The 25,799-nt window shown below is 47.3% G+C and overlaps 2 protein-coding genes across 3 annotated transcripts in view; both read left to right on the top strand.

The window, feature by feature from the left end:
• The window catches only part of EVI2A (ecotropic viral integration site 2A), a 199,145-nt gene that overhangs the window by 157,046 nt on the left and 16,300 nt on the right, over positions 1 to 25,799 (top strand). The window lies entirely within an intron of this gene.
• KSR1 (kinase suppressor of ras 1) overlaps positions 16,423 to 25,799 on the top strand; it is a 113,919-nt gene continuing 104,542 nt past the window's right edge. The window contains 1 exon segment of the mRNA XM_079955947.1: positions 16,423 to 17,178. Coding sequence (XP_079812073.1) covers positions 16,885 to 17,178 — 294 coding nt within the window. The 5' untranslated portion in view covers positions 16,423 to 16,884.

Consider the following 25,799-nt stretch of genomic DNA (forward strand, 5'->3'; position numbering starts at 1 on the left):
CATCCCTAGTGAGAAGGTCCAACAGCCAGGGATGATGGGATTTGTAGTCCAGCCAAATCTGGGGACCCAAGATTGAGAAAGGCTGCTCTAACCACTACATCACACTGGCTCTGTCCTTAGTATGTAATACTAATTGGTGAAATAATTGGTGTAATAATGTATTTAGAAATATTGTGACAGCAGAAAATCGCCACAAGATCATTTTGTCTGAGTGTGCCCAGGCATCGATATGCATGCTCCCCTATGTGGCAAGCCCCTGAATTGCAGGCGGCAGGTACTCAGTGCTTTCAGGCCCCAGGCTGACTTTTGACACCCAGTCAGGGCCAGCCCAAGACATTTTGAAGTGGACCCCCAAACTGTGCCATGGAAGAAAGGGTGAGGGAAGATTTGCCTCAGGAACAGGGAGTGGGGTATGTGTGTGAGAGGTTGACATTGGAATCTGCTGCTCCAGTGTATCCTGCCACCTGAGGCGGTTAAACTCACTTTGCCTCACGGGTGGGCCGGCACCTTGCCTCATTGGATCCTGGAGAGGAAGGAGGATAAGAAGGGAGGCGGATTTTCCTCATTTAACCCCCACTATGTGGCAGGTTAGGCCGAGGGGCAGTGGACACACACTGAGCTTCCTGGCCAAGTAGAGATTCGAACCCTGGTCTCCCCGGTTCTGGTGCAACACTCTAACCATTGCCCCACACCAGCTCTATATCTGGGTAGTTTTGGGGGGAGGTGGAGGGGTGAAGAACCACTGGTGTTTGGCGTTTAATGATTGCAACGCAGCCTTGCAATATTTATCTTTCAGGAGGTCCACCGGAAGAAGACCCAAACATGTAACCTCAAAGTATCCCTATTTTCCAAGGACGGTCCTGGAATTACCAAAGCCACCCGGGGCTTCTGACTTGATCCCGCAATGTCCCTTTCCCCCCTGCCAGCGCTGCTGCTGCCAAACTCGGGGATGAGGATGATCCAGCACTTGTCCACTGAGGCCCAGCCCTGTGTAATGCACCAGCTATGAGGGGCAGGCAGAGGGCAAGGCCACCCTGGGTGGGAAGGAAGGGGGAGCAGAGCAGAGGGCAAGGAGTCTTGATTAAAAAGACCCTGTCTGAGAGGCAGGGAAGCGGAGATCTCTCAGGGTGAGAGGCTGGCAGAAGAGGCAAATTCAGGTGAGAGATGGGAGAGTACAGCCTTCTCTGTATGCGATGCACCCGTATACCTGTAACCCATCCCTCTGTAAAACCTAGGCTATAATTGCAGGAGAGGACTCTGTTTTATTTTAGCACTTTTCTTCTTTTCTCTTTTATTTTTAGCTTTATTATTATTATTATTACAGTGGTACCTCGGGTTACATATGCTTCAGGTTACAGTCTCTGCTAACCCAGAAATAGTGCTTCAGGTTAAGAACTTTGCTTCAGGATAAGAACAGAAATCGTGTTCCAGTGGTGCGGCGGCAGCAAGAGGCCCCATTAGCTAAAGTGGTGCTTCAGGTTAAGAACAGTTTCAGGTTAAGAACAGACCTCCGGAACAAATTAAGTACTTAACCCGAGGTACCACTGTATTATTATTATTATTATTTGAATTGTAATGCAAAATGTTTTAATAAAACTTTATTTGAAAAATAAAAATAAAGGAGTCTTGATTTTAAAAAATCACTCTGTGCGTCTGCGTCTAATCTTGCCCCTTTCTCAAATTTATTTATTGGTGTGTGTGTGTATATGTGTGTGTGTGTGTGGTCTTTTTGTAAAAGGTATCAAACAACAAACTAAACTTGGAACTGTTGGGTTTTCCCCAGATGGTGGAGGGCATGTTTGCTGTGTCCCGCTGGTATAGTAGCAGCGGCACTCGCCCTTCTTCTGTTAGGAAATGCTTGGGGGGGGGGTTATGGGAGGTTGAGGAGAGTCAGTTGGGGGGGGGGAATGATAAATGTCCCTATTTTCACTTGAGGAATGTTGGGGGGTATGCAAGCACAGTGGATGATGTGACCTGCTTTGCTCGAACGTGTCCAGAGGAGGGCAACCAAAATGGTCAAAGGCCTGGAAACGATACCTTATGAGGAACGGCTAAGGGAGCTGGGCATGTTTAGCCTGGAGAAGAGGAGGTTAAGGGGTGATATGATAGCCATGTTCAAATATATAAAAGGATGTCACATAGAGGAGGGAGAAAGGTTGTTTTCTGCTGCTCCAGAGAAGCAGACACGGAGCAATGGATCCAAACTACAAGAAAGAAGATTCCACCTAAACATTAGGAAGAACTTCCTGACAGTAAGAGCTGTTCAACAGTGGAATTTGCTGCCAAGGAGTGTGGTGGAGTCTCCTTCTTTGGAGGTCTGTAAGCAGAGGCTTGACAGCCATATGTCAGGAGTGCTCTGATGGTGTTTCCTGCTTGGCAGGGGGTTGGACTCGATGGCCCTTGTGGTCTTTTCCAACTCCATGATTCTATGATTCTATAGGTCTTTGATGACAATAGCAAGGGCCCTCCTTTCAAGACTGACCCACCCCCTTCCACCCCAATTTCCGGCCATTGTCTCCGATTTCTGTTCCGCTGTGAGCTGCCTCTCAGTGAACACAGCAGCTCATTTCCTGTCCCGGCAGTGACACAGCTCTGCCTCTGGAATGGCTGCCCCGAAGCTATCAAGAGAAGGGTGTCTGTTCCGCCTCTTCTCTTCATGAAGACTCTTCTGCCAAATATTACCGCCTGTAGGTGGTGCCAGAGGATCAGAATGAATTTCCTTCCAGGTCCAATCTAGCCCTACAAGCAACCCTCACAAGGCTGGTGCCTTCCAGATGTTTAGAACAACAACTCCTGGCTGGGGCTGGTGGGAAGCCAGCCTCCGAAACAGGTAGGCAAAGGCTGCCTTGCAACCTGACTGCAATCATATAAAGCAGGGTTTCCCAAAGTTGAGTCTCCAGCTGTTTTTGGACTACAATTCCCATCATCCCTGACCACTGGTCCTGCTAGCTAGGGATGATGGGAGTTGTAGTCCGAAAACAGCTGGAGACCCTGCTATAAGTGCTTATTTAAGCCACATTCACACCATATGTTTAAAGCACCGTGATACCATTTTAAACAGGAACAGCTTCCCCCAAATAGTTCTGGGAGTTACAGTTTGTTTTGTTATTTAATTTTTACTGAGAATTTTTTGGAGGATATTAAACAGAATGGAGCAAAATCTTCTTCTTTGGTGATCACTTGTAGCCGAGTAAGATGTTCCATGAACACGGTTTTAACGGTGAGTCTGTAAATGACTGTACTGTAGAGGCCAATTCTAGATCCACACGTCCTTCCACAGTGGGGACATAGGTTTCCGGATGGGAGTTGATAATGGTCAGGGTTGCCAAGCGTGCCTTCCTCTTAGCTCATTTCTCCCTTTCATCCTGAGTTCGAGCGTCTTCAGTTTCCCAGTTGTTGGTGTTTATACTACATTTTTTCAGATTTGCCTTGAGAGAGTCTTTGAACCTCTTTTGTTGACCACCAGCATTACGCTTTCCATTTTTAAGTTTGGAATAGTGTAGTCACTTTGGAAGACGATAATCAGGCATTCGCATAACAAGATCAGTCCAACAAAGTTGATGTTGAAGAATCATTGTTTCGACACTGGTGATCTTTGCTTCTTCCAGTACTCTGGTACTTGTCTTCCCAAGTGATGCGTAAAACTTTTTGGAGACACCGTTGATGGAATCTTTCGAAGACTTGGAGATGGCGTTTATAAGCGCTCCTGTTTCACAAGCATACAAAAAGGTTGGTAGTACAATAGCTTTGTAAACAAGTATTTTGGTTTCCCTGCAAATGTCCCGGTCCTCAAATACCTTGCACTTCAATTGGGATAAAGCTGCACTTGCAGAGCTGAGGCGATGATGGATTTCGGCATCAATGTCGGCCCTTGTGGAAAGATAACTGCCCGGGTAGGAGAAGTGACTGACACTTTCCAGTGTTACACCACTGAAATTAAAAAGGATGGAGCAAAATAATAACTACGGGTAAATGAAGGTTGCCTGCTTCTTTTTCTTGATAGGCATAATAAGGAAAGAGTTCAGTCGGTAAGCCATGAGACTCAATCTCAGGGTCCTGGGTTGGAGCCTCACATCTGGCCAAAAAATCTGCATTGCAGGGGATTGGACTAGATGACCGCCCCCCTGGTGGTTCCTTCCAACTGTACAATTCCATGGTTCTATGATTCTAAGAATCAGGGAGGGAGATAAAGTGTCACCTTAGGGAAGAGGCAAGTAATGATGTTTAGGTAGTGGATTAGAACCTAAATGTTTAAGAAGCTCATTCTAAAGGACAAAGGTGTTTGGGGAAAATGTCAGATCACAAAGGATGATGGGATTCAGGAGGGAGGGAGGCTTCTTGTGGACGTAAGACAAATTCCGTAAATGTGACTGAAAAGTATGGCTTACATTTAAGTCCCCCAATTTGTCTGCTACGTTCTATAAGTTTCTTAACCACTGCCACTTGTCAAACCTTGTTCTATCATCCTGCCGGAGAAAAATTGGTATGAGACGATCTCCAGTGGCATGCAACTTCTAGTCTGGCTGCCATTGCCAATAGCATAATCAAATATTTTGTACAAAGTGTTTTGCATATTTTATGGAAAGGCTAAACCTGGGCCAGGAGGGTGAGTTGTAGTTTGTTAAGGGTACTGCTAGGTAAAGGTAAAGGGACCCCTGACCATTAGGTCTAGTCGTGGACGACTTTGGGGTTGCGGCACTCATCTTGCTTTATTGGCTGAGGGAGCCGGCGTACAGCTTCTGGGTCATGTGGCCAGCATGACTAAGCTGCTTCTGGCAAATCAGAGCAGTGCATGGAAACGCCATTTACCTTCTTGTCAGAGTGGTACCTATTTATCTACTTGCACTTTGACGTGCTTTCAAACTGCTAGGTTGGCAGGAACAAGGACTGAGCAACAGGAGCTCACCCTGTTGCGGGGATTCAAACCGCCGACCTTCTGATCGGCAAGCCCTAGGCTCTGTGGTTTAGACCACTGCTAGAAGATCCTTATTCTCCTTCCAGAGCTATAATTCCCAGAGTTCCCTGTGAAAAGGGATTGATTGTTCTTTCGCTAAAGAAACTGTAGCTCTAGGAGGGGAATGCGGGTTTCCTAAAAGCACTGAGGAGCTGCTGCCAATTGATTTCCCCTCTCCCTGGGAGCCTACTGTGGAAGACAGGGCGCATGAGGAACGTGCCTCAGAGGAAAACAAACCAAAGGATGGAGATGAAAACCTGCTGCTTTGAGATCTCTTCACTCCATGTATGCCAGAAGGTGCAGAGGAGATGAAAGAGGTCTGCCTGCATGAGCAAGAGGAATCGGTGTCTGCGGAAATGCCAGGAGAAGAGGGACAGCAGGAGAAATTGGAGGCACATGTGAATGGGCAAGAGGAACATAAATGGTTGTGGAAGAGAAAGGGCAACAGGAAGGATCAGGCTCTTAACCAGAAGGTTGGTGATTCGAATCCTCCCAGGGACGGCTGTGGGCAGGATTGCGGGGGTTGGACTAGATGACTCTCAAGGTCCCTTCCAACTCTACAGTTCTGTTTTCAGGGCTGAGGTGGGTGAGATAAAGCCCTCAAATGTCTTTGCCCCTTGTGCTGTCGATGGCTCTGTACCAGCTGAACCACAAGCAGATATTTGGCTGTCGCTCCCAGGTCCCACTTGCGAGTTTCACATGGACCACAGAGGGCTGGAATAGATGGGCCTTTGGCCTCATCCTGCAGAGCTCTCCTTCTGTTCTCATGACAGGCTTTGCATTGTCACCGGCAGAAGCGGGAGCTCCAACTCAAGGAGATTGGTCCGGGAAAGGAGCCAAAACTGGCCTGCGGTTTATGGCATGGCGCCAGGTGATCAGGTCATCAGGGCAAGCCAGGGCTGCGTTTCAGGCCCACTTTCCCCACCAGGGTTGCCTTCAGCCGGCTGGCTCCCTCCTTGCTCGAAGAAGAACAAACCTTTCTTCCCTTCAGCAGCAACAGCCCCCTCCAGAGAAGAAAAATCCTGCTGACCATTATGTCTAAAAAAGGTTGTGGAATGCTTGCCTGAACAGGCCCTCCGGGTAAAACCGCCCAGGCCGGCTGCAGCATAATCGAAATTTATCCCGTGGAATCTTCTGTTGTTTTTTAATGTCGCTCAGCCTTAAAGGTTTTATCCTACTTTCAACTTTCCCATGGGAAAAAAAAATCTAGCATGCCGTGAAGGGGACGGACAATGCTCTCTCTCCCCCAACCCCAAAGCACTGTAATTAATTCCAGAAGGAAATCAGGGAGCAGCAGCAGGAGTGGGAGACACAACAAAATCTGCAGCAGATTGAAAAGGAAATATAAACTTGTCACCTTGTTAAAGGGGAAACTCTAGCACCTGGTTAGCTTTCTTGGAAAGGTGGCTTTTGGGTGTTCCGCCCCAGACGAGGGTTGGGAAACAGACTCTTGCCATCCCCAGCTTGGCCCAACAGTCAGGGATGATGGCAGTTCAGTTCAGCTCGGGATGAGCGAATCTGCCAATTTTGCTTTCTCTCACTTTCCCATTGTTCCACTCTTAAGGTCTTCTCTCCACATTTCCACATCAGCTTGCAGTATTATTTTTTTAAAGTCCTCATGAAGAAGAAAAAGAAAAGTTTGGATTTGATATCCCGCTTTATCACTACACTAAGGAGTCTCAAAGTGGCTAACATTTTCCTTTCCCTTCCTCCCCCACAACAAACACTCTGTGAGGTGATTGGGGCTGAGAGACTTCAGAGAAGTGCGACTAGCCCAAGGTCACCCAGTAGCTGCATGTGGAGGAGTGGAGACGCGAACCCGGTTCACCAGATTACGAGTCTACCGCTCTTAACCACTACACCACACTGGCTCTCATGAAAATCTAACAGCATTTTGGTGCAATTTTTTTTAGTATTTATCTGTCTACTTATTTCTTGCATATATGTCTCCACCTTTTCCTCCAAGGATCTCAACACGGCACGTACACGGTCATCCTCCACTCGCTTAACCCCCACAACAACCCTGTGAGGCTGGCAGGCAGCGTGACTGGCCCAAGGTCACCCAGTTGAGAGCTTCATGGTAGAGTGAGGATTGGAACTCTTCTCCCAGGCCCTTGTCTGACATTCTAACATCTACTCTGTGGTCTTGCCTAACAGACCCATTTTTGCAAAGCGATTTCATGTTTGCGTTATGTTCGTTACTGTTCACTTTTATAGGAAGACTGGTGCATGCACAAAAATGGGTTTGAGAACTGCAAAATTTGGATAATGTGCACATTTTGAAAGATGACCATGCGCACCTGCGCAACAACCACACAAAACCAACTGTGGAATATTTCATCAAGTCACAGAACTGCAGGACAGGAAGGGACTCCAAGGGTCATCTAGCCCAACCCCCCTGGGGTCACTGCAAGAATGGCAGCTAAATAATTATTGGCAGGTGCCCATCCAACCTCTGTTTAAAAACCTCTAACGAAGCAGAGCCCACCATCTGATGCATGAAACGTTGCAGCGTTTTAGCAGAGAGCTGCAGGAGCTGCTACAATAGCTCAGTCGGTAGAGCGTGAGACTCTTGACTGGAAACCTGTGTGTCGTCTTCCTTTCTAGTGCTTCAGTGTGTACATCACCACGAGATTTTCAGTATATCTAGCCTTTTGCTGCACAAGTGAAACTGATAACAGAACTTGAAAATAAAGCGAGGGAAAAGCTCTGTCTTTTACAGCATTGATGCAAGTACTTTCCTCTCTCCACAAGGATACTGAAGCTGAAAGCAGGGAGGTTATGCTTCTCTTAGGCTGACCCCAGAGGCATCTATTTCCTTTCATCATCTCCTCACTTTCTACCTTCCAGTCTGTCCAATGTGCCTTTTTTAACCTGCAAGTTCATGGCCCTTGTAAGTGGCTTAAGCATGGCAGGGGAGCTGACCTCTTAATCCTAGGTGAACACTTAGTCTTTAAACTTCAGCAAAGTTTAGCTACCGTGTACACTTAAAGGGGACGCTGGGAAGAAATGCCAATTGTAATCTCCCCTCAGCTTAAATCCCCTCCTGCCTCGTCATTCAAACCTCCTTTTTTGGGTGGGCGGGAAGAGTCGGTATTAAATGACCATTTAATGCATTGTCAACTTGTGACAGTCTGTAGAGACAGGCAAATCCATTTCAGATTCTCATTTGTCCAGTCTTAAGTTCAGTTCTCCGTGTTTCACACCAGTTTGTACTTAAACTAACAAACAAAGAAACAAAATCCACCAATCCTCATTGTAGTGCAATTTTCCCCTAATTAACACATTTTTGTATGGAATCTTGTTTAATAAATAAATAAATAAATTTTATTTGTATCCCGCTCTCCCTAGCCAAAGCCAGGCTCAGAGCGGCTAACATCATATATATAAGACAATACGCATAATACAATATACAATATGCAAATAAAATAACATTCAACATTCATTAAAACAATATAGAATAATATTAAATATCAGCATTTCAAAATTAAACAGAAATCCACTCAACCGTTACAATAAGTAATTTCTAAACTCCAATCAATTAAACAACAGCAAACCACAGTGCACAACATAATACAATACAAAATGAGAAGCAGGTGGAAGGAGGCCTTGCCTGGTGGAGTCTCTCCCCTCACAGTTCTTCCTATAATACATCTTCCTTCCTTCCTTCCTTCCTTCCTTCCTTCCTTCCTTCCTTATTTGGAATATGTTAAAGAGAAGATTGCAGGCCAGCGTAAAAATACTGGCTAAGCTTCCTTTCAAAGCCAGGACCTCACCTGGGAAAGAGCTGTTAACATGACAAAAAGTGTTGAGGGCCCATCACAGAGGAATCCTTGGGCAGAGGATGGCCAAGGTGATGGGTTAGGGAGGGACATCGCAATGTTGGCTCCCCCAATCACCCTCGGAAACTGGCGCCTCTGACCCTAATTGTTCCCCTATGAAAGTTTTCACTGCCCGCCACCCGGAACCCCTTGCAATCTTGCTACCGCTCAGCAGAGAGTGGGGGTGGCACCCAACTTCTGTAACAGTATTATTTCCAAACTACCAAGTACAGCACTTTAGAACCAGGAAGGCAAACCCTGTGGCCTTCAAGATGTTCCCATCACTTCCAGTCGGCATGGGCAGTGGTCATGGATGATGGGAACCGGAGTCAGGCCACATCTGGTTTAGAGGAAGGCAAAGTTAAAAATAAAAATAAGGTCCGTATAGTTAAAGCTATGGTTTTCCCAGTAGTGATGTATGGAAGTGAGAGCTGGACCATAAAGAAGGCTGATTGCCGAAGAATTGATGCTTTTGAATTATGGTGCTGGAGGAGACTCTTGAAAGTCCCATGGACTGCAAGAAGATCAAACCTTTCCATTCTGAAGGAAATCAGCCCTGAGTGCTCACTGGAAGGACAGACCCTGAAGGTGAGGCTCCAAGACTTTGGCCACCTCATGAGAAGAGAAGACTCCCTGGAAAAGACCCTGATGCTGGGAAAGATGGAGGGCACAAGGAGAAGGGGACGACAGAGGACGAGATGGTTGGACAGTGTTCTCGAAGCTACCAGCATGAGTTTGACCAAACTGCGGGAGGCAGTGGAAGGCGTGCTCTGGTCCATGGGGTCACAAAGAGTCAGATACAACTAAACAACAACAACAACAAAAGCTAAAAATCTGCAGATTATTCCAAACAGAAGTGCACAGCTCCCCTTTTCCCTGCAGCTTCCAGGAGATCTCGTGCATGCCTCAAGAGTACCAAACCCGGACTTGACATCCATCATGTGGTGTCTGAGTTTGCCTTTTCCCCCATCTCTTCTCTTCCTTCCTCGCCCCATTTCCCTTTTGTTCCCTGCCCTTCTTTACTGAAAGCCTGAGGGGCAGAGACTGAGCTTTTATGGCTCTGCGTGAGGTGCTGCGGTAGCCTTTCCTGGGTGAAGAGCAGGGTATAAATGTTCCAAACAAATATGAGTTCAAAAGTCTCTGCGACTGCATGGCAGCTGTTTCTTGAAAGCTTGTCTAGAACTTTTTGCAGAACGGGTGGGGAGGAGGAGGAAGGGGGAGATGGTGGCGGGGAACTCCATGTGACCATCCCAGTTACTCACGCCCCATCCTGAGCGAACAAAAGGCTTTAAAGCGCTGCTGCCCACGTAGGCTGTCTAGTTGGCTGCAAATGAGCTATTTTGCTCTAATGAGGCATCTCCCCCCCCCCCGCGTACTGTACCAAGGAAGCCCAGATTGCACACGAAGCATGAAATCCAGACTGCGGGAACAGACGCCGAGCAGAACATGCTTCTTCCCCTGCCCTTTGTGGTGGTTTTGGAGCTTCCAAAAACAGATGGAGAAATGAACTGCCTGTGTCCCTTCATCTTCCAAAACGCCTGTTCTGTGCCTGGGATTATACACAAGGGACTAAGAAGAGCCTGGCTCCTGGGTCAAGACAATGGCCCCGTTTTATTTTTATTTATGGAATGTGTATACAGTGGCACCTTGGTTCTCAAATGCCTTGGTACTCAAACAACTTGGAACCTGCAAACACTGCAAACCCGGAAGTAAGTGTTCCGGTTTGCGAACCCTTTTTCGGAAGCTTAATGTGCTCCGTTTTGAGTGTTACGCTTCCGTTTCAAGTGTTACGCTGACGTCTGTCTGTTTTTGCTATTTATTTTGCGCTTTTGTTTTCGCGGCTCTTTTTGTTTTGACTGTGTGGAACCCAGTTCACCTACTGATTGATTTGATTGTGTGACTGCAGTACATTGTTTATTGCTTTCATTTTATGGATCAATGGTCTCGTTAGACAGTAACAAACACATGTTAAATTGCTGTTTTAGGGGTTGTTTTTAAAAGTCTGGAACGGAGTAATCCATTTTGCATTACTTTCTATGGGAAAGCGAGCCTTGGTTTTGGAATGCTTTGGTTTTGGAACGGATTTCCGGAACGGATTAAGTTTGATCTGAGGGCGGATAACGACATAAAAATACAACATGAAAGCACAAAACACGTAATAAAACAGAATCAATCCAAGAACACCACTCCCATGAACACATTTCAGAGGACATAAGGCCCTTGCCTGAAACCCTGGAGAGCTGCTGCCAGTCAGTGCAGGCAGTACTAAGTGAGATGCACCAATGGCCTGACTTGACCTAACACAGCTTTCTAGCATACTACTGTCATGGTAAAGTAAATAAAAATGCTGCTGTTACAGTCACAGGAGAGGCAGCCAAGAAAATATATTAGTCCGTCTCACGCATAAGGCTGGGGACCCACCAGGGCATAGCAGCTAGGCTATGCAGGTTTGGGTTCAAATCCCATTATTAAATCTCCGTTCACAACTAATTTCTCCATATAATCACATCACGTCGCCAGACCTGCTGCTCTGTCTCATGGTGTTATGTACCACAGACCGAAAAAAGGTACTCTATAGGTGTGTGGGAGGCAGCCTTTGAGGGGAAATCATCGATAATAAAAAGCTTTCTTCCTCTGAAAACAATTAGCGCCCCAGCTCTCCAAATCCCGGTGCTCTAAAGCTTCTCAAAGGAGCATTTCCGTTACCTGTGTTAAAACAGATCAAGTTGAGTAATTGCACGTTAAATATTATGATTTCACCACAAGGTAACTCTCTGCTGAAAGGTATCGTGGGTGTTTTGCCGAGCTCCACGTAAAGTGCACTCAAGCCACATGTTATTTCCTAAATAGATTTCTTTCTTTCTTTCTTTCCTTCTTTTTCACAAAGAACATTATGTATTACTGGGAGGGAGAAACTTCGCAAGATCTCAGCAGCGATATCCAACTCAACCCGAATGCAGCTGCTCTGCAAGACAACAAGCAATTTAGGGCATCTCCATATCACCTGTTTATGCCCGTGTTTATTCTGGTTTGCTTGTGCAAGGCTTACACAGTGGTGAGACTATGCCCAGTTTTTATTCAGCAGCTATTCTGATTTATTTATAGAGCAGTTATAGTATAGAAAGCATTCAGACTGATTTACTTATGGGGTATTTACACATCTTCCTGTTGGGCCATCTGCTCACCCCACACTTTTCAATGCATTTCCCTGTAACTTTCCAAACTGCAAAAAGCCTGTTGTTGTTTCTAGAAGTGGATTTGTTTCAACTGTGCTTTCTCCCTCACAGAGCTACAATTTCCAACATCCTTAAACTACAGTTCCCAGGATTCTTTGGGAGAAATGTGTTTTAAATGTGCATTGAGTGTGGATTTGCCCTGGCTGCAGACACACTACAGTGGTACCTCGGGTTAAAAACTTAATTCGTTCTGGAGGTCCGTTCTTAACCTGAAACTGTTATTAACCTGAAGTACCACTTTAGCTAATGGGGCCTCCATTTGCTGCCACGCCGCGATTTCTGTTCTCATCCTGAAGCAAAGTTCTTAACCCGAGGCACTATTTCTGGGTTAGTGGAGTCTGTAACCTGAAGCATCTGTAACCTGAAGTGTCTGTAACCCGAGGTACCAGCGTATAATTTTAAGGTACATTTGTAGCACAAAGAATTCTGGGCACTGTAGCTTGCTAAGAGTTGCTGGGAATTGTAAACTCTGCGAGGGGCAAACTAAAGTGCCCAGAATTCTTTGACAGAAAGAATGTACTTTAAAGGGCCACAGTTCCAAATTCTGCCTAACGTTAGACCCAGGGACTTGCACAGTGCTTCAATTTCTTTCTTTCTTTTTACTGTTTCTCCGTCTCCACCCCTCACTTTTATTTTTTTAAAAAAAGGTAAATGCGTTGTCTGTTTGGCCTAATGTATAGCACTGCTCAGACCTTTATGGAAGACTCCATGAATTTCCCCAATCCTCTTTGAAAGCCTTTAAAATTGGTGGCACCGCTGCGTCCCGTGGGAGTGAGTTTTATCGTCTAACTACTGCACGGTGTGAACTCTGGCACTTTCTCTTCTATCAATCCTGAATTTTCCAATCTTCAGCTTCGCTGGGCATCCAGGAGTTCTTATGAGTGAGGAATGGAAATGTTTCTCCATCCACTGTCCCCAAGCCAACACTCAAAAGTTGCAGTCATGTGTTAAAAGTCTCTCTCTCTCTCTCTCTCTCTCTCTCTCTCTCTCTCCCTCCCTCTCTCTTTTTTTTCCTTCTGAAGGGAACAATGGCTTTCCCTGTGAGGAGAAGAGGCTCCCCACTTTGCCATCTCCTCCTCTCAGTTCTGTCTGCAAAAGGCCTGCATTTGTCTTTTGTCTAATCCTCGTCCAAGGACCCAAAGCCTCTCTCTGACTCTCTTTCTCTTTTCCTGCCCCCTCCCAGCTAACACCATCTGGGCCCTTTGAGCCAAGGGGAAGAATGTGGGGATGTAGACATTCATGCTAAATTGGGGGGGGGGGGGAGAGAGAGAATGTTTAGTCAGCACATCGCTTCCTCACACGAGCCTGTTCTTTCGGCACATTATCAAAGAGGACTGTGGCCTGCTCTGTGGCAAATGCTATTTATTAAGCCAAATGTTCCCAGTGGAACACAAAAATCAATGCAAACACACCCACCAGCGAGCTTTAAGGGTTTGACGGCCTCTCTGAGCTGTTGCACCATCCTGTGACTCAGAAGCCTGACCCCCTAGTCCTTAAACGCTTGTGGGTAAAGCACTCTGCCTATGCTCAACAGCTCTCTTTAATGCTTCGGGTGCTCTACGGCTGAGCATTGGATCAGATCAAATTATATGGCTGGGAGCCATATAATGTTCCAGAGGAGGAGGGCAGATAAAGTGGACAACAAGTGCAGCTGGAAGAGGAACAAGATCAAGGAGGGAGCTGGACTAGATGGTTCTCAGGACCCCTTCTGACTGTGCAATTCTATGATCCTAAGGACTCCGCTCTGAATGTTGTTGGATTACAATCACCATCAGCTCCAGCCAGGATGGCTGGTTGCTAGGGATGATGGAAGTTGCAGTCAGCAACATGTGGAAGGCACAACATTGTCTACCCCTGAGGATGGGTATGAATGCAAGGTGTGTGTTTTAGCTCTGCCTATTTAGGTGTTTAGCCCCAACCCTTTCCCCTAAGGAAATTTGGCCTATTGGGAGGGGAGAAGCTCTTACATTTAAAACACGTCTCCCTCCACGAAAGAAATAAATCTTTCAAGCTGTGGTTTTGAAATATACTCGGAGTCGAGTGTGGATTTCATGCTCTTTATTCAGCTCATAGTAGTGAGGGAGAATGGAAGTTCCCCCGAAATGTCTGCTTTATATACATTATTTACACAATGGGCTCCACATGATTGGCTAGTTCCGGGATTCTCCTGTAGGCCAATCAGGTTGCGGATCCACTTCCACCTGGAGTTGGATTGGGTGGCTCCTGTGGACCAATCAGACTGCTGCATTCTGAATCCTATTGTTCTAGGACCAATCAGACTGCTGCAATCTGGATCCTATTCAACTCAGTACATAACAGGTTTATTCCTACAGAGCTACAATTCCTGGTACCCTTAAAAAAAACCTGCAGTTCCCAGAATTCTTTGCAGGAAGCCATGCACTTTAAATGCACAGGGCATACATGGCCCTAGGGCAGCAAAGCACATGTTCTGCACCCCTGAGCTTCCCCACCCTACTTCCTTTCTTCCACTTGTTCCAGCGAGGGGGGGGGTTTCACAGCCCACGTTGGCAAGAGAGCCCTCCTGCCTTATTCTGCCATGGGGCATCCTGCCCACCTGGGACCACAACAGCACCAGGCCTCTCAGGGTGCTCAGAGGAACCCACACGACTCCTGCGCTTAAGTGTTTATGTTGGCCAAAGAAGTCAGTTTATGCAAGTGCCAAGTGTGAAAAGGCCACTCGTCGTCTCTTTACAGAGTGTAAACACGCTGCCCTGATGTATTTATGGAACGTGTTGGGAAGGTAATTTTTAGAAAGGCATGATGGCCCGCCTCGCAAGCACGGCGCTCTTCGGCATTAGCCAGGAATGTCTCTGGAGTCATTCCAGACCAGGTATAGCACCTTGAGCTCCTTGGAAGAAGAAAAGGTGGGGCATAAATGCAATATATAAATGAATGAATGAATGAATGAATGAGAAAGACAGAGGAAAAACCTAAACAGGAGGATAATTAAAAGGTAATAATAAAAATAATAAATAATAAATAATAAAATAATAAAAATAAATTAAAAAAAGTAAAACCCCATAGTGCCAAGGGATTGGACTGGATCAAGATAATAGTTCCCTTAAGAGCTGCAGTATGTCTTAGTCCTTCCTTTGTTTTGCTTAAATTTGGAGGGGTATAAAACACCTAGGCAGGAGTTCCACAGGTGGTGCACCCCAGCACCCCTCCACACTCACGCTGCCAAAGCCTGCAATCTGCTTGCCACCCAACTCCTTCATCATCATCATCAAACACAATAATACCAACCCAAACTATCACTTCGCCTTTGCACAGCGCTTTCAAGGCGTCCAAAGCACTTCACACGCATATTATCTATAGCTGTAATGCTTAACAACAGCCCTGTAAGGTATGATGATACCATTAAACCCTTTTGCAGATAGGAAGACTGAGGCTGGAATAAAGCCATCTTCTATATAGCGAAGCTCGCAGCAGGCATGAAATCTGAACGAGGGACTTCCTGATTCACAGCTCTTTCAGCCACTAACCTTCCCAGCAATACTAAAAGGTTTGTTGTTGTTGTTGTTGTTTAGTCGTGTCCGACTCTTCGTGACTCCATGGACCAGAGCACGCCAGGCACTCCTGTCTTCCCCTGCCTCCCGCAGTTTGGTCAAACTCATGCTGGTAGCTTCAAGAACACTGTCCAACCATCTCGTCCTCTGTGGTCCCCTTCTCCTTGTGCCCTCCATCTTTCCCAACATCAGGTCTTTTCCAGGGAGTCTTCTCTTCTCATGAGGTGGCCAAAGTGTTGGAGGTTACATACACTTCAGGTTACAGACTCCGCTAACTCAGAAACTTTGCTTCAGGATGAGAACAGAAATTGTGCTCCAGTGGCGCAGCAGCAGCAGGAGGCCCCATTAGCTAAAGTGGTGCTTCAGGTTAAGAACAGTTTCAGGTTAAGAACAGACCTCCGGAACGAATTAAGTACTTAACCCGAGGTACCGCTGTACGGACCTTTGTTGGCAAGGTGATGTCTCCGCTTTTTAAGATGCTGTCTAGGTTTGTCATTGCTTTTCTCCCAAGAAGCAGGCGTCTTTTAATTTCGTGACTGCTGTCACCATCTGCAGTGATCAGGGAGCCCAAGAAAGTAAAATCTGTCACTGCCTCCATTTCTTCCCCTTCTATTTGCCAGGAGGAGATGGGACCAGTGGCCATGATCTTCGTTTTTTTGATGTTGAGCTTCAAACCATATTTTGCGTTCTCCTCTTTCACCCTCATTAAAAGGTTCTTTAATTCCTCCTCACTTTCTTAGCATTGTTTTAAAAGCAGCAACCTCGCAGCATTGTCTTGGCTGCCGTCCTGCTTTTGCGCGCGCCTGCAAGACCGCGAGCAGCCGGGGAAGCGCCCTCTCTCCCCGCCCTCCGGCTCCCAACCAAAACAACACCGCAGGACTACAACTCCCAGCATCCTCCTCGACAGCCGTGACCTGGACCCCAGCTGATATTCAAAGCTGGCTGGAAAGCGAAGCTCAGAAGAGGAGAGCGCTAGTTTGCAGCGCGGCTGCTGCTGCTGCGACTGACCCCGCATCGCCGCCACCCACCTTCTTCTGCCGCCCTTTTCTCCTCGCTCCCTAGGGGGAAATAAACTCATTTTCAGTTTTCTTTCTTTTTTTGTGGGGGAGAGATGCACTTTGGGTCCCTTTTGCATTGATTACTATCATTTAAAAAAAAATAATAATTAGTGCATGCAATTGGAAAGGCAATTCATTCTGCCCAACGTCGTCGGGGCTTGATCGGGCAGCGGCGGCGGAAGGTCTAGCTCCGGCCCGGCCCTCGACCCGCTTCCCCGGCCCTCGCCTGCCCTCCCTCCGAGAGTCGCCGCGCCAGCCCCTCCCCCGCCTCCCCGATGCCGAGGAATGGATAGAGCGTCTGCCGCGCGGAGAGGAGCCGAGAGGATGGTGGAGAAGAAAGAGTGCGCCGCGGGCCGGACGGCAGGGGCAGCGGGGGCCGGAGGAGGAGGAGGAGGGCGCAGCGGCCGAGCCCCCCCGGACGGCCTGGCCTCCGGACGCCCCGGCCGGGCCGGCTGCGCGCTGCAGCAATGCGGCCAGCTCCAGGACCTCATCGACATCTCCCTGTCCAGCCTGCAGGGGCTCCGCACCAAATGCGCCGCTTCCAACGACCTCACCCAGCAAGAGATCCGCACTTTGGAGGTACGCGGAGGGTTGCCTTGGTGCCAGTTCCCCAGGGGGTCCTCTACCATCTCCTCGCTTTCCTCCCGCCCCCCCCCCCCCCGCAGCTAGCTTCCGCGGGAATTAATTAATTTTTGGGGGGTGGCTGGGTGTGGGTTGCGCGCGCGCGCCTTTGATTTCCTCTCTCCCACCGATATGCGCGGACAATTGTCACAAAGAATCTCTGGGTCCCTTTCCTGAGCTGGAGGCGCAATCCCCTCCCTTAGGGAGACAACCCTCTTATTTATCCTTGTTACTGATAGGTATATTGCATTTAATAATAAATAATAGCCTTTATTATTATAAATATGTACGCCGCATGCACTCTTCTTGCTGGGCACTGCGTTTATTATTATTATTACTAGGATTAGGTATTGCGGTTTCTTGGATTTTCCTCCTTTTTGTAATGGGACCAGCATGGCCACTTGCGATTAAAAATAAAAACAAAAACAAAAATTGAAAAGCTATACCTTTCTATTTCCCCATGCATTTCCCCCCCCAGTAGTGATTACATTGGCAGAATAAAAATAATCTGTCCTCTCGGTGCAAGCCTGTATGCATGTCTGCTTGGGAGTTGGCCTCGCTGAGTTCAATGGAACTGACTCCCAGGTAAGTGTGTATCTATAATAAGCAGTCCCTAAGCTTTTGGGGCTACCTACCAGGGGCGTATTTTGAAACTGAGAAGACAAACCAACCTGTTGTTGGGCACTGTCAAATACCCATTTCACAGGGGGAAAGCTGTACTGTATATGTTTGCAGCCTTGAGGACAGATCGCTCCTGCAACCGTGAGATCTTTCCTTGCAGCAGTACACTGTTTGCTAAAGAAACAGTGCCCTTCCCCTCAGTGAATGCTTTTATTTACTAAAACTGCAATGCTCTGCACACTTACCTGGGAGTAAGTCCCATCCAACTCCTTGGGGACTTTGCTTCAGAGAAGATATGTATTGCGACTGCACGGTTAAGGATTTTATTATTGGTGGTGGTGGTGGGTTTTTTGCTCTGACACAAAAGTCGTGCTTTACGAAACCGTGAAAACAACAAAAAACCCCAATCTTAACCCATCAGTAATTTGCCCCGTTCTAATCAATAAAACCATTGCTGCAGGTTGGAAAAATTCACTGCCAACATCCTAAACATGCTTAAAAGCTTCTTTTAAAAAAAAAAAGAAGAAGAAGCAGCAATGGTTAATTTTCCAGGAAAAGGTGTGTGTCGGTGTGTGCTAACCCCACACACAGAAAAGGAAGTGATGTCTGCACTGTGCAGTGTGGGGGGGGGGGCGGAGGTTGATGACTGCCTTGTTGCAACACTTGCTTTTTCAGAGGGGAGGGGCGCTGTCTGGCTGCCTTATACAATGGTGTTTGTTTAGGATTCCTTGGGCCTGTCCTTCTGTTCTCTTCTTTTCCTTCCCCCCATCCCACCCCACCGCCCCGTTTTGCTGGAGAGGACATGCGCTTGCAGTAGGATTTTTCTTCTGGGGTGGTGCTGAAGGGGAACATGGTGAGACAGAGAAAACCTGCTCCCCTTTTAGCTGCCATCATGCATTTTTTCCATTCAGCAACGTTCCAGAGGAAGGACAGAATGATATGTCCTATGGATGTGCGTTGAACGCAGGCAACCTGTCTCTCAAGCCGTGTGTCTTTTAGTAAAGTAAAACCACCCCTTCTGCACATGCCCCCCCCCCAGGCTTACCTACCCTGCCGACTGGCCTGGAATTTGGCAGCACAGCTGGAGATAGTGGCTATATTGCAGGGGCTCCCTCCCGCCTCTACAATTCTAGGATTCCACATACATACCATACATTTAAAGCACATTCCCCCTGTAAAGGGGGCTTTTGCGTCTAGCACCCCCCCCTGGGAAGAATCCTGGGAACTGCAGCTTACTCCCACAGAGCTACAATTCCCAGAACCCAGAACAAACCCCAGTTCCCAGGATTCTCTGAGAGGTGTGGGTGCTTTTCAGACATAATGGTGCATATGTAAGCCACTTTGCCCGGCAATCTTGGGTGGTATTTAATTTCTGCTGAACTAGCTATGGAACGCAACGGTACGACTGCTTCCTCTTTGGATTAAAAAAGATAAAATAAACGGCTCATTTCAGGTAGAAGACTCTGGGGGCACTGGAGACATTTTAGCCTCTGGACTTTAATGGGCGTATGGGGTGGGGACTCGTAATGTGGCAACCGGCTCTGCTTCATTTTGGTTTCCTTCAAAACGTGGCAAGCCTGTCTTTCTGCATTTTGGGGGGCGGCTCCTGTTCAATCTATTGTGTGGGGGGGCTCCCCCCTCGGCTTCTCAAAGCAGGGATGGCACTGCTGAACTGAGGGCGGAGGGCAAACCTTGCTCTGCTGCCCCAAATCGAGCAGATTGGATAGAACGCCTTGAAGCAGCTCTGCAGCTGTGTTGGAGGGCTAGCAGCTGCCTCTTGCCAACTCAGCCCATTGAGCCTATCTTAGCTTAGTATGTTTTGAAATGACTAGCAGAGGCTCTCCAGTGTTTCAGACCAGCAGACTTTCCCAGCTCTGCTGAGCTACGGCTCTTCCACGCAAGATGGATTTGCTCTGACTGGTAATATCTGGGAGCAACTGGGTGCGTTCTCAGGTGGCTTCAATGCTATTGGCAAATTCCTTAACTTGTTTTTTGGGAGCGGGGCTTGTAACCCATGCCTGCTATCAGAGATAGAAATTAGCCAGGCGCGTTTTACGACTGATGCAGATCCAATAGTGACCACGTGAAGATTTCTGGGTGACAGGTTGGTGACTGGGGGAAGCAAAATGTCACTTAGAGAAGGATCTGATCTGAAATAATTTTCCTTGAAGTTTGAATTTGGTTTTCTTTCTGGATTGTTTTCTTTGATGTTTAAGGCGTTGCAAACCGCTTTGAGATTTGTTATTTAAAATATAAAGTGGTATAGAAATGTAATAATAGTAATAAAATGTAGTAATAATAATAATGATAAATCCCATCAGGGGGAAAAAGGTGCCTTGACATTCTGTTGTGGTGACCGTAACCTAGCTTCAAGGTGCCATTTAGCAATTTGCTTATACAGTGGTACCTCAGGTTATAGACGCTTCAGGTTACAGACTTCGCTAACCCAGAAATAGTACCTTGGGTTAAGAACTTTGCTTCGGGATGAGAACAGAAATTGTGCGGCGGTGGTGGGGGGCCCCATTAGCTAAAGTGGTACCTCAGGTTAAGAACAGTTTCAGGTTAAGAACGGACTTCCAGAAGGATTTTAGTTCTTAACCCGAGGTACCACTGTCTAACTGCGTTTCTAATACTGCCCAATATGGCATTTAGCCTTAAGAGGGTGTGCATATTTTCTAGTAACACAGGGATGGGGATCCTGTGACTCTTCAGATGCTCTTGGACTCCAACCCTGCTGAGCCCCAGCAAACATGGCCAATGGGGAGGGATGATGGGAGTTGTAGTCCAACATCTGGCTTGCATCACTCTGGCTATCCCTGTAGTGACAGCTGCTTCTGTGGGGAGCATGTTCCCCTCCAGATATTGCTGGACTACAACTCCCATCATTCCTCCCCATTGCCTATTCTGGGCTGTGGTTGACAGGAGTTTTATCAACATCTGGAGGGCCAAAGTGTCTCCACCTCTGTTTATTATGGATCAACATCCCCTCCGCTGATACCCTTTGATTGTGTACTATTTTTGGATTCCAATGCTATGAGGCCTAGTTAATTCCAGGAATTCCATCAATATGAGGCCCAGATTTGGGGGGTGGGCTTGGATTAGATGCCTTGCAGTTTCCCCACTTTCTCCCCCCTATTGCTGCTGCTACTGCTGCCCAGACACTTGCCTTCTTTCCTTGAGCACAGTCCAGAGGCAAATAGAGGAATCTGTTTCATGTCCTCACTCTGGGCCCTTGCTCCCTTGCTGAAAGAGGAAAGGCGGACAGGCAGCCATAGCAAGTCAGAGGAGGAGCAAGATGGCGGAAGAGGCTCCAGAAATTGGCAATGGCAGTGCAGGCCTCAGTGAGTGCCTAACACTGCTTATTGGGCTGGCTGTGGTGGAGCCAATTAGATTAATTCCCCACCAGAGAATATAGAATTGGAGGATGGTAGCTAACTCATTGCTTGGAGTCTGTTTTTACATGTTTGACTCTTCTGAATTTGTTTTCCTAGAATTGTAGAGTTGGAAGGGGCCAACCCCTGCAGTGCAGGAATCTTTTGCCCCACATGGGATTCAAACCCACGACCCTGAGATTAAGGGTCTCATGCTCTCCGCACTGAGCTATCCCAGAAAATTTTCATTCGCCTTGATATATTTATTTTGCAAAAACAGTGGTAACTCCAGTTACGAACTTACAGTGGTACCTCGGGTTACATACGCTTCAGGTTACAGACTCCGCTAACCCAGAAATACAGTGGTACCTCGGGTTACATATGCTTCAGGTTACAGACTCCGCTAACCCAGAAATATTACCTCGGCTTAAAAACTTTGCTTCAGGATGAGAACAGAAATTGTGCTCCAGCGGCACAGCGGCAGCAGGAAGCCCCATTAGCTAAAGTGGGGCTTCAGGTTAAGAACAGTTTCAGTTTAAGAACAGACCTCTGGAACGAATTAAGTATGTAACCAGAGGTACCACTGTAATTCGTTCCGGTGGTCCGTTCTTAACCCGAAACCATTCTTAACCTGAGGCGCGCTTTCACTAATGGGGCCTCCCGCTGCCACTGTGCCACCGGCGCACAACTTCCGCTCGCATCCCGGGGAAAAGTTCACTACCGGGAGCAACTACTTCCGGTTAGCAAAGCTTCTTACCCGAAGCGTTTGTAAGGAGTACAGTACGTAACCTGAGGTTCCACTGTAAATTCTGCTTGATTGTAAGAAAACCTGTACAGTCACTGGCCAAAATAGATGCATGGTTTTTGTTTTTTTAAAAATACTGCTTTTCTGCTGGTTTGAGCTTACACTTTAAGGATATATTGTTTGTTTTTAGAGTACATGCCACATAGAGGGTTGGTTTTTTTTGGGAAATATTCCATGATATATAAATGCTTTTAAACAAACAAATGCATAAGTAAGGCTGGAGACTGAGCACTTGGCGACCCATGAGGCTGCCGGGTGCAGGGCTGGGTCTCTGTGTGCGTTTGTGCACAAATGCCTGAGCACTCCTGCCTCTTGCATTTCCTGCCTCCCCTGTGACCTGACTGTTTACTACCATTTTTCCATCCCTTTCCCCCTGTGTGTCTTTGGCAACGGAGGATAACAACTGAGTGAATCTGATGAAACCGGACTCCTAGCCCATGAAATCTTACGCCGTACGTTTTTGGCTTTCAGAACTTCAGGTGCCGCCTTATAATACCGAGCCAGTCTGTCGGTTCATTTAGCTCTGTATTGTCTGCACTGGCTTTCAGCAGCACTCCCAAGATTACAGGCTGGGAGTCTCTCCCAGGCCACCTTGGAAGATGCCATTGTACATTGAACCAGGGGCCTTTCTCAGGCAACGCAGGTGCTGTACCCACTGAGCCACCTCCCCTTCCCTTTGACCTTTTCAAGCTCTTCATGGCTTAGGGCCAGAATGGGGGAACCCATTGTGATCTAGCTGGGGCTGATGAGGGCTGTCGTTCCAAACAGTGTTAGAAACTCAGATACCGTATTTTTCGCTCTGTAACACGCACCCGACCATAACACACACGTAGTTTTTAGAGGAGGAAAATCCGTAGGCATGCCACCCGTAGGTATACCCTCCATAACACGCACAGACATTTCCCCTTACTTTCAAGGAGGAAAAAAGTGAGTGTTATGGTGCAAAAAATACGGTATATAAGCTAGGCCCCAAATGGCTCCTTAAACCAGGGTTACGGTCTCCAAAATGGAATGCCAGATTTTGGGGCCAGATGGCTTTAAAGTCATCTTTTTCAATACAACTTTTTGGTTCCTGAAATTCATAACCATTGTGCAGATAAAATATAACAGAATTCGACAAGATGTGTTGTTAGTGTGTGAAAACAGGCAAATTCTGGGCATGCACCTCCAGATGGTGGAGAAGTCGGGTGCCATCCTGGTGCCTGGGCATCTTCACCTGGTCGCACGTGGACGATAGCCAGGTGCAAAATGTTCCTGGCGAATTTCGAACGCTGGTTCCAAATATCTGGAGGACATCGGGGTGAGCTAAAATATGGCCTACGTATCTACTGGTAAAAAGCTGTGTGTATTATGTAAAGATCTCACCTAGAGCCAGTTTAGATTTCATGACCCTTTTGATAAAGCCCCAGGTCCTTAGTTCCTAACTTATATAGGACTTTTTTTATATATAGGACTGGAGAAAAACATTTTAGATGTTTATCCCCTATAGTATTGTTACTGTGATGCTGTCGCTCAGATTCTGTCCTCCATATGTAAAAATGTAGCTGGATTTGCCATGGCTGCTCTTCTCAAAAGGATCACTAAAAGTTTCCACAGGAGAACGACAGCAAGGACGATTCAGTCAGTTGATAATTCAGGTATATCAGAGTGTTCGAGACCCACATTGGGCAAAAAAATAATCCTGGATTTCAGGGGGTTAGACTAGATGACTCTCGTGGTCCCTTCCTATGTGGTGCATGGAACTGGCTCTCGTGCAGGAGGCAATGACAGCCGCCATCTTGGATGGCTTTAAAAGAGGATTAGATGAATTCATGGAGGATGAAGCAACCAGTGGCTACCAGCCATGAGGGTTATGTCAAGAGGCAGCTTGCCTTTTCATGCCATTTTTTCCCTCTCTGGGCTCTTTCAAGGCTGTTTTTGCCCTTTCCGAAGTCACTTCCGGGTTCAGCCCAGTCGTGCGTCAGTGGGTTGTCGCCTGTACTGAGGGGCACAGCAGGAACTGTAGACTGGTTGGAGGCTTCCTAGACATGGCTGCCATTGTTGGATAGGCCTGGGGAACAGTGGGGAGATGAAAGCAGGCGTCTGTGGGGTCTGCCAGGGCCCTGGGCCCCAGAAGCTGTTCCAGGTTCAGATGGCCTCTTTTTCTCTGGTGCATTGATGGGGGCTTGTGTGGAACCGCTGCACATGGAAACAGCTGACCAGACTTTTCCAGTTGCCCCCTGCCCTCCTGTTGAAGGTTTCTTGCAAGTTGGGGCCGAGAACCTTTCGTTTGGGCTGGTTGGTTGATCTGGGATAACCAACACTCCCTGGTTTCCTCTTCCAAGTTGTTCCTGCGAATTATGAAGTTTGTGGCTTTTTGCTGGGGCAGATGATTTTTTGTCGTGAACTGTGCCTAGGTAGGTGGTGAAAGCTGGTTGGAGGGGTGGCTGGGAACTGGGACGCTCCGAGAATGGGGTCCTCGCTGCGGGATCACATTCACCCAGTGCTATACCAGCTGCACTGGCTCCCGGTGGAGTACAGGATCAGGTTGTAACCTTTAAAGCCCTATATGGCCTAGGACCCTTGTACCTATGGGACCGCCTCTCCTGGTATGTCCCACGGAGGACCTTATGGTCTTCAAACAAAAACACCTTGGAGGTCCTGGACCACAGAGAGGTTAGGCTGGCCTCAACCAGAGCCAGGGCTTTTTCGGCTGTGGCTCCGATCTAGTGGAACGCTCTGTCACAAGAGACTAGGGCCCTGCAGGACTTGATATCTTTCCGCAGGGCCTGCAAGACAGAGCTGTTCCACCAGGCTTTTGGCCAAGGCACAGCCTGACCCCCTCCTTTGGTAATTCTTCACAGAACTCTAGCCCAGTGGTTGCCATCAATTTGATTTGAACTGATTTTATAATGAATTGATTTTAGAATGCTGTATTATTTTACTGTTGTTAGCCACTCTAAGCCCAGCTTTGGCTGGGGAGGGCGGGATATAAATAAAATTTTAATTATTATTATTTTTATTATTATTATTAACAACGAAGCACCAGCCTCATCCTCAAATGTCTCGTGTACATCTTGGAGGATGTGCATGGTGGGCGGTTTATGCAAGAGGCAGAATCAAATGGTAGAAAGAAACTTTGGCTGGCTTGGCAGTTTCTCGAGCTCCATCGGAGGAATTTAAAAGCATGCAAGGGCATTCTGGCACACGGAGGTGCGTGCGAATGAGGCTAGAGAGAAATGCTAAATTGATTTATAACCCTACCTTTCCTCCGAGGTGCTCAGGGCAGCATGCATCGTTCTCCTCTCCCTTTTATCCTCACAACAACCCTGTGAGGTAGGTTAGACTGAGAGTGAGTTGATTGGCCCAAGGTCACATCCAATGAGCTTAATGGCTGATTTAAACCCCGCCCTCCCAGGTCTTAGTCCAACACTCTGGCCACTAGGCCACCACATTGGCTTCTCTCCCCTAGAAATTTCTTCCTCTTAGAGCAGCCAGCCCCAAACTCAGCCCTCCAGATGTTTTGGAACTACAACTCCCATCATCCGTAGCTAACAGGACCATTGGTCAGGGATGATGGGAATTGTAGTCCAAAAACTTCTGGAGGGCCTAGTTTGGGGATGCCTGTCTTAGAGGAACATCACAACATCCAGGGCCCTCTCCTGCCAGTCTGTAGCCTGGAGTGTTACACCCCAAAGAAAAGATTGATTCAGCTATACATGCCTCCCCCCTCCCGACTTCTTCCCTAGTTATTTACTTTTAATTTATACATATTTGTATTTGCCACTTCCCCCCCCAGCAAA

The sequence above is a fragment of the Podarcis cretensis genome, assembly GCF_951804945.1.
Source record: "Podarcis cretensis genome assembly, chromosome: 15".
In the NCBI taxonomy this organism is placed as follows: domain Eukaryota; kingdom Metazoa; phylum Chordata; class Lepidosauria; order Squamata; family Lacertidae; genus Podarcis; species Podarcis cretensis.